General features: G+C 30.0%; 1 protein-coding gene across 1 annotated transcript; it reads left to right on the forward strand.

Moving 5' to 3' along the window:
- Positions 1 to 5,985: 5,985 nt before the first annotated feature.
- On the forward strand, positions 5,986 to 8,556 carry LOC100820451 (alanine--glyoxylate aminotransferase 2 homolog 2, mitochondrial). Its single transcript, XM_014768814.2, has 5 exons — positions 5,986 to 6,044; positions 7,741 to 7,787; positions 7,890 to 8,003; positions 8,100 to 8,186; positions 8,283 to 8,556. The coding sequence occupies exons 1-5, from the start codon at positions 5,986 to 5,988 to the stop codon at positions 8,324 to 8,326; spliced, it is 351 nt and encodes a 116-aa protein (XP_014624300.2). The 3' UTR covers positions 8,327 to 8,556.
- Positions 8,557 to 9,019: the final 463 nt, after the last annotated feature.

Below are 9,019 nucleotides of genomic sequence, written 5' to 3' on the forward strand. Positions count from 1 at the left end.
CCATGCAAGACAACAAGGTTTGAGAACTTGTCCCATTACCAGAAGGTGTGAAACCCATTGGTTGCAAATGGATATTTAAGACCAAGCAGGATTCCAAAGGTAATGTGGAGAGGTATAAGACTCGTTTTGTGGCGAAGGGCTATACCCAAAAGGAAGGGATTGACTTTAAAGAGACTTTCTCTCCAGTTTCATCGAAAGACTTTTTTAGGACAATCATGGGTCTTGTTGCACATTATGATTTGGAGCTTCATCAAATGGATGTCAAGACGGCATTTCTCAATGGCAACATTGATGAGACCATTTATATGGTGCAACCAGAAAACTTTGTGTCAGGAGACCCAAAGAATATGGTTTGCAAACTGACAAAATCCATTTATGGGCTAAAACATGCATCTCGTCAATGGTACCACAAATTTCATCAAGTAATTCTCTCATTTGGTTTCGAGATGAATCTTGTTGATGATTGTGTGTATCACACATTCAGTGGGAGCAAGTACATTTTCCTAGAGCCATATGTTGATGACATACTGCTTGCCACTAATGATATAAGCATGTTGCACGAAACCAAGAGATTTCTACCAAGAAACTTTGAAATGAAAGATCTTGGTGATGCTTCCTTTGTATTAGGAATTCAAATACACCGAGATCCATCTTGGGGTATTCTAGGATTATCACAAAGGAGCTATATCGAAAATGTACTTAAAAGGTTTGACATGCAGAAATGTAAATTCGGGGATACCCCAGTTGCTAAGGGAGACAAGTTTAGTCTCAAACAGTGCCCAAAAGGAAATTTGGAAATTCAGGAAATGCAGAAGATTCCCTATGCATCAGCTGTAGGGAGTTTGATGTATGCCCAAGTATGTACACGTCTGGATATAGCATACATAGTTGGGGTATTAGGTAGATATTTAAGCAATCCAGGAATGAATCATTGGAAAACAACCAAAAGAGTTATGAGGTATTTGAAAAGAACAAAGAATTATATGCTCACATACAATAAGTCAGATCAGTTGGAGATCATTGGGTATTCTGACTCGGATTTTGCAGGATGCCTAGATAGTTTGAGATCCATTTTAGGTTACATTTTCATGTTAGCTGGTGGTGCGGTTTCTTGGCGCAGTGCCAAGCAAACCCTTACTACTTCATCCACTATGGCTGCAAAATTTGTGGCATGCTATGAGGCATCAAATCATGGAATATGGCTGAAAATTTTTGTCACAGGGCTACAAATTGTAGAAGGAATTGAAAGACCACTTAAGTTATATTGTGACAATAAATCAGTTGTATTGTATTCTAACAACAATAGGAGCTCGACCAAGTCGAAGAATATTGACATCAAGTTCCTAGTTGTTAAGGAAAGGGTATAGAGTGGACAAATTTCCATAGAACACTTAGGAACAAACTCCACAATAGCAGATCCTCTTACTAAGGGACTTCCACCCAAGGTCTTTCATGAGCATGTTGCTCACATGGGTGTTTTACAGTTTGAGGAACCTTTGGTTTAGTGGGAGTTAGTTACTTTTATGTATTTTATGTTCTATGTTAGATTTTATGTATGCATACATTGACTTTTGGATATATTTGGTTATATATATATATATATATATATATATATATATATATATGATTTATTATTCAGTTATTACACTTTGTACATTAAGGTTATTAAATGATCTCATTGAAGTAAAGTAGGACCAGTTGAAAATAGATGTGTACAGGCCATTTTCACGTAATTTTCATGCTACACATTTCATGATGAGTCTATGTCATTTGATTCTATCAGCATTAGTGATCATTGCTGAATTTAGTTGTGATTGATACAATGAAAACTGCTTTGGTTCTACAAGTGGATGTAATCAATGGACAAGATTTTTGAAATATGCTCAAGGCATGTAATGACAAATTTTGAGCTCATAAAGTCTAACACATTCACAAGGATGTAAGGATACATATATATTTGTGACCAGTGGGGAGATTGTTAGCAATTTTGGGTCATACATATATATCACATAATTGAATGAGTTAGGCCATTATATAATTAGCCAAAATATTAAAGTGATATAATCAATATAAAAGTATGACTAAGGACATATATGTCATGAGAGACTAATGATGTAGATATCATTAGTGATATTATAATTTGATGAGGGGTCAAATTATGATTACCAAGTTTTTGGGATAACTGAAGATAGTTACCAATACAAAGGATTATGGTCCCTATTTGTAGAGAACAACTTAACTCAATGCAACTCGTAAAAAGCATGTGATTAGAATTGATGATTGTCTGTTAGAATCAAATTAGACGAATTGATTGAATCTCAACATTTAGAATTGAATTTCAACAGAAATAGCTAGTGTTATAAATATTTATTTACTTTTTTTTCATTTATTTTTTTTCTCCTTTTTGTTACATTACTAATCATGTTTATCACTTTTTTTATTTATCATTTTTTTTCTTTTCTATCTCTATATTTCATGTGTTTCCACTCCAATCCAATCCAAGATGGAGTGAATGTTTCATCATGTATTTTTTTATTCTTCATCGGTAAACTTCCTTTTAAAAGTAAGATTTAAAAAAAAAATTAATTTACCACCTTATAAAAGGTTAATTCTTCTGCTAAACCTAACTCAAATTATTTCATGATTCGTATTTAAATACACTATTGATAACTACATCTAACTTTATCACATGTTCTTGAAAAAAAGAAGGAAAATAAAAACCTGTCACATGTTTCTAAAAATACTTTTTTTTTTCTCCATAATCAACACTTTAATGCATTGTTTCTATAATCATTTCGCAACGAGGTACACATGATGAGACATTTATGAAAACGGAATTTGACCTCTTCTCTTTAGGCAATGTAAAAAGCACCATTAATATCAGTCAGGAACAGGAAGCTCAGATATAAGGTCTCGCTATCACTTTTCGGCAGAGAATGAGACACCAGGTCCATAGGGGGGAACGTGAATCCCTTTTAACCAAAACATATCCAGTACGTTAACGGACGTTATTTAAAATTAATTTTGGATGAAATTATTTTAAAGTGATATAATTTATATTTGTATTTTTTATTATAAAATTATGGTAAAAATAAAATTTATTATAAAATTTTGGATGAAATGCATAAGATATAAAAATTTATTTTAACTTAAAAATAATTCTGAATTTTTTTCAACTTAAAATCAAATAGATAAAAATATATTAAAAATTAATTACAAACTTAATATTACTTTTTAAAAATTTTTAACATAAAACCAAACAGATATTTAGCATTATTGGATTTCAAGGCTTTCACACATTCAACTACACAACAAAAGACAGCTAAATATTTCCAACTAGTTAGAATTTTTTTTTTTGAGACAACAATAACTATAACTAAAGAGAAGAAAAAAAAATGATTTGTCTTGGTCTCGCATTCCAGATTTCATTCTGAGCATAATACAGTATAAAAGGTAAATTGCAGAATATGACTACAAGAGATGAAAGTGAAACTTCGCAGTCCCCACGCATGATAGCGCCATGTCAATTACTATCTTTAATGCCGCAAGAATAATGTTAACATCAAACTGACGTAAATACATATATACATACACATTCTAGAGGCATAAAATGCCAAGAAGAACATAGCTAGCAATTTGAAATTTCATGGAAACAAAGAAGCCTTCTCTCCAACAAAAGAATGCGTTTTCTTTTTCGATCCTTTTGTTAATATGAAATTGGTATTATTGACTACGTTATTTTTCCATTCTGTCAAGTAAAATTATGATGTTTGTGAAAACACAATAATAAAATGACATCACTGTAAAGTATTTATTATTTTTCTGGTTTTTATGGAAAACTTATTTGATTATTTTTTAGTAAATTTTTTTATTCTACTTATATATTTTTTCATTTAAAAATTTGAATTTAAAATCTTACTCAAAATATTTAAATTCAAGTCTAATTTTACTCAGAATATCATATTGTTGATGTGATTTTTATTTATTTGTTTCTTAAACTTATATTTAAATTTATAAAATGTTAGATACGATTTTTTTATATAAATTTTTATAATTGAATGATTATATATTTTAGTAGTTTTTTTAACCGAGGTATATAGTTTTAGTACTTAACATTTAATTTCTTTCAAATTACTATTCACATGACAATTAATATTATAGCATGGACAAAATTTAGCATTTCATAAAGTTTAATATAAGTAGTAAATTACTGATTTTCTTAAATATATTATCAATGATTTGATTTTCTGATCAAATATATAAAGAAAAATTTATTAAAAAAATAAAATCCATTTCAATAATTTTTAGGCCTCTGAAACTAGTCACATGACTTGCCGTTATCATTATCCCTTACTTGGAGAAAGAAAAATAAAAATTCAGCATCGCATGCTTTGTGAAAACCAAATTCGTAAATGAAATCAATTGAAAGTTGAAACAACTATTTTGCAGAATTTCTTTGGCATGTGATGGAGAAACAGCTAGAGTGAGAGAGAGTAACAAAAACTAGAGAGAAGAGGGATGCAGAGGAATTGGTTGGTGGCGGATAAGTCACTTTCGGCAGAAGAGAGAGGGACAAGTCCATTGTCCATGGTTATGTCTGCCCCCGAAACCCGAGAGAGTGGCAGTTACTAGTCACTTTCATTTTGGGCTCAACTGTGATCATTTATTACACAGAAATGACAGTTACACTTTTTATGAAAGAAAATCTTATGGAAAGGAGGAGAGAAGAGATACCATACCAAGAGAATAAGAAAATACTATGTCTAATTTTTTAAAGGCCATGCCCTGACTCCAGATTTGTTTTCCACGTTTATTTAATTTTTCCCCCTCTATTAATTCTTTAAATTATCCTATTATTACATTACACTGTGTTTGAAAAGAGGGAAAAAAAATATAGAGCGAATAAAACAAGTAAGAAAAAATTATCATGATTATCTATAAAGTTAAAAAAATTCTAAAAGTATTTTTTTAAATAATCTTATTTGAGACACAATAATAAGTTAATTTAAATATTTTTTTACTTCAAATATTCAGACTATAATTTAGTGCGAGACTCTAAATATTTCTTTGGTGGGAAAGAAAGAGACGAAAGTAAAATAAATAAACAAATAAATGAAAATAAGTTAAACGTAAAATAAAAAATATTTTATTGAAATAAAATAAATAAATAACTAAAAAATAATACAATAAATCTACCATTTTATAAAATATTAATTTGTAATTTATTTTCACTCTTTTTCTCTAATTTCTCACTAGCAAAAACAGAGGGTAACTACTTCCACCTGATTTGACTCTTATTTGGTAAAGTAAAGGTCAATGAGTTTTAATGGTATAATAATTAACCATAATACGTCAAAATATACTGCACTACCTATAAAATTTTATGTATAGGTCTGAACACAGCGGCGTGTTACAGATACAAAGATATGCCAATTATGCTAAGATAGAGGCCTGACAGTGAGTAAGAGAGAGAAAAACATAAGCGTAAAGAATCACTAGCTACTCATGTGAATTGGTATTTTGTTTTGCCCACAAAATAAAAAGAATTGGTATTTTGTTTTCCCATGTGAATTGGTATTTTGTAATGCCCTTGTGAAGTTTTTGTGTCTCAACCAATGTCGGTAGTGGGTTTTGGAGACATTCTGCGTTAGGAGGATGCTCTTTTAACAAAGATGAATAAATTCAAATCACTTAGGGCCCATCTTGTTGGACTGGTTTGAAATAAAACTTGTCTCTTTACTCCAAAAGGGAGTTGCTATTTTCACTCCCTGTGATTAGTTACACACTCTCTTTTATTCCCAAAAGGAAGTTCCCAAAAGGGAGTTGCTATTTCCACTCCTCTTGATTACATATACACTCCTTTATAATTATTTTTCCCACACCCTGGTACTAAAAAATTATCTTGAGAAGTAATTTTGCACTCCCCTTTCATAATTCTTCCTCCTCTTCATGGTGAAGAAGCAAACATCCCCTACTAGCGGATCAATGAGGGTCGCCAAAGAGCGAATGAGGGATTTGATGAGATGCGTGTCTTTGAAGTCGGGGTTTGGGGGGGAAATTGGGCTTGATTTAGGAAGAGTGTGCGAGAAATAAGGGTGTTAGGGTTTGAATGTGAGTTGCGGTTTGGGTCATGTGTGAATAGAGGTAGGAAGTTGGTGGAAATTGTTGGGGTTTAAAATTATTGCTACTTTCTCCTCTCTAGGGAATAACCGTAATCACCTTGTGGCTGTGTTGTCATTGCCACAGCAGGCACCTCATGCTTATATATATATATTATCAGCAAATAATGGAAATTATATTAAATGGCAGAAGTTGTGATTTTTTGGCCCAAATAATACAAATAAAATAAATATTTATCCAAATGATACAAGTAACAATTATTTACATATCCATGATACAAATCATGTTTATAGTTAAGAAATTGGTTCCTTCCACCAATTTCTCAAATCTCTCTTATTTTTGTTCGGTTTTCGCATTAAAGAATCAGTTTTTGGGGAATCAATTTCTTTACGTCTTTTTTGTTTTATTTTTGTAAGAACCTTACTACATTGGTTTCCATTGTCGTAAGGCATTTTTTTAAAGGCAGGTCAGAATGAGTTATTTTTTGTATTTATTTATTTATTTATTTAAGTTTTTTCGTTTTTGTTTATTTCAAATTGTTTATTTTTTTAGGTTTTTATTTAAAATGAATTGTTTTTCTTAAATTATTTAGTTGTTTTTTTATTTTGTTTGAGTTTTTATTTAAAAATGAACTGTTTTTTTTTAATTTTTTAGTTGATTTTTTTTGTTTATTTAAAATTATTTTTTTATTTTGTTTGGTTTTTTTATTTAAAAATTAACTGTTTTTTTTATAAATTACTATTTGAGTTTTTTTTGTTTTTTATTTAATTTTTTTTATTTTGTTAGGTTTTATATTTAAAGATCAACTTTTTTTAAATTGTTTAGTTGGGTTTTTGCTTTTTTTTATTTGAAATAGTTTTTTTTTTTATTTAAAAATGACCTGTTTGTTTTTGGTTTTATTTGTTTTAATTTTTTTAGTTCACTAATTTATATATACATATATATATATATATATATATATATATATATATATATATTAAATTATTAAAAATATAATTTATATAGAATAGAATTTAAGAAAAATTCATATATTTAAATACTATAAATATAATTTAATTAAATATTTATGAAAAATGCATGTATTTAAGTGATGTAATTATTTTACCTAAACAAATTAAATAAATGAAACATGTTTAATTTAGATAGTTTGTATTGGTGTAAAACTATGAGTACTTTAATATGAATTAATCTATAATAGTGTTTTAAAAAAAATAATTAATTTTTGAATGCAACCCAACGATTTTATTGATGTGTCATCCCTCTCAATATTTATTTTTCCAAATCCTTAGTACATAGACAATAATCTATAAAATGAAACAACATTAAACCCATGAAATAAAACAACATTACACATAAAAAGAAACATAAATGATAAATCATTGATAAAACCCACTTGATGACATGTACGCACAAACACAAACTGCTTAACAAGAGATCAATTCTCCTTCGGAAACATCTGAGTCAAATATGAACACCACACGTGTATACAATGCAAATTTGTGAATACCAAAATTATTGGTAACCTAAATGCAAAAACATTACCTTCACAACATTGTGCAATGTAATAGTCAAATAACATTTGGAGTGAGTAGGAAAGGGATAAAACACAACCGTCAGTAGAGTCATTTTGAAAGAAAGGCTCACTGCCCTCAAGGACAAATATGAATGTAAAATTTTCACCCTTTCTTATGAGTCATTAGAGACACAAAACAATCATGACTTCATTTTTTTCATACCAATTTTATAACCAAACTTGGTTTCTTCTGCAGTAATTGGTGATGTCAGAGGAAGAGGCCTAATGCTAGGAGTTGAACTTGTCACTGATCGTGAACTTAAAACTCCAGCAAAAAATGAAACATTGCATGTAATGGACCAAATGAAAGGTAAAATCCATATCCCTCTAGTCTAGACACATATTTTGATCCTAGCTATAGTTTTCTTCTATATTATTACTAACCGGTCATTCTAAATTACTATAGAACTAGGAGTACTTATTGGTAAGGGTGGTTACTATGGAAATGTCTTCAGAATTACACCTCCCTTGTGTTTCACCAAAGAAGATGCAGGTTAGACTCGGTGTCAATGTCTCTATTTGTTTAACACTATACATCATGCACTTGTTTCTGTTACTTAGAACTTGTTCATTATTCTGTTGGTTGTAGACTTTGTAGCAGACGCAATGGACTTGACCTTGTCTAGAATGTGAAGCTTATAGCCAAGATCTTGGCTTTAATAAAAGTTTATTATATCATAAGAGAAATTGTATTATGTCATCTTCATAACTGGTAAAATTTACATAGATGCAGACTTTTATAGCTAAACACAAATCTACTATGATCGTGGGATATGCATGAGCCAACAAGTCGTTGTCTCTTGTTTTGTCGTTTATCTCTTTTCATGGCATTTTATTTGCTTAATATCGTTTTCACTCGTGCCTATCATTTCCCATGACCCCATCTCTTTTTACTTATTATTTTTGACAGATCACTATATTATGCCAGGACTGGTAATTTGGCAATTGGAAGTTTCTAGCAAATAACACAGCACTATTTTTTAGAAAAAAAGAAAGTTATTTTGTTTTCTCTATTCAGCTTCTATTATAAAGTATGTCCCAGCCCCACAACATACGGGTATGGAACAAAGCTTCACTATAAAATGTTTGTTTACCTTATCTATTTGAGTTGTGACACAGTTCGATCTATTGGTAGCTCATGGGACCAAATTCCGTTTTACATCATTGTTTATCTCTGTTTTGAGTTATGCCTGCCCACCTTAATTTGTTTTATTAATTAATTAAGGTTAAATTAATTGGGAATGAAATGGACTTTGATGTTCAGCCTTTGACTGTACTATAGGCATTCTGTTTAAATGTTTAAGAGTACACGTAGAAAAGCAAAAA

Source organism: Glycine max, chromosome 16 (genome assembly GCF_000004515.6).
Source record: "Glycine max cultivar Williams 82 chromosome 16, Glycine_max_v4.0, whole genome shotgun sequence".
Lineage (NCBI taxonomy): Eukaryota > Viridiplantae > Streptophyta > Magnoliopsida > Fabales > Fabaceae > Glycine > Glycine max.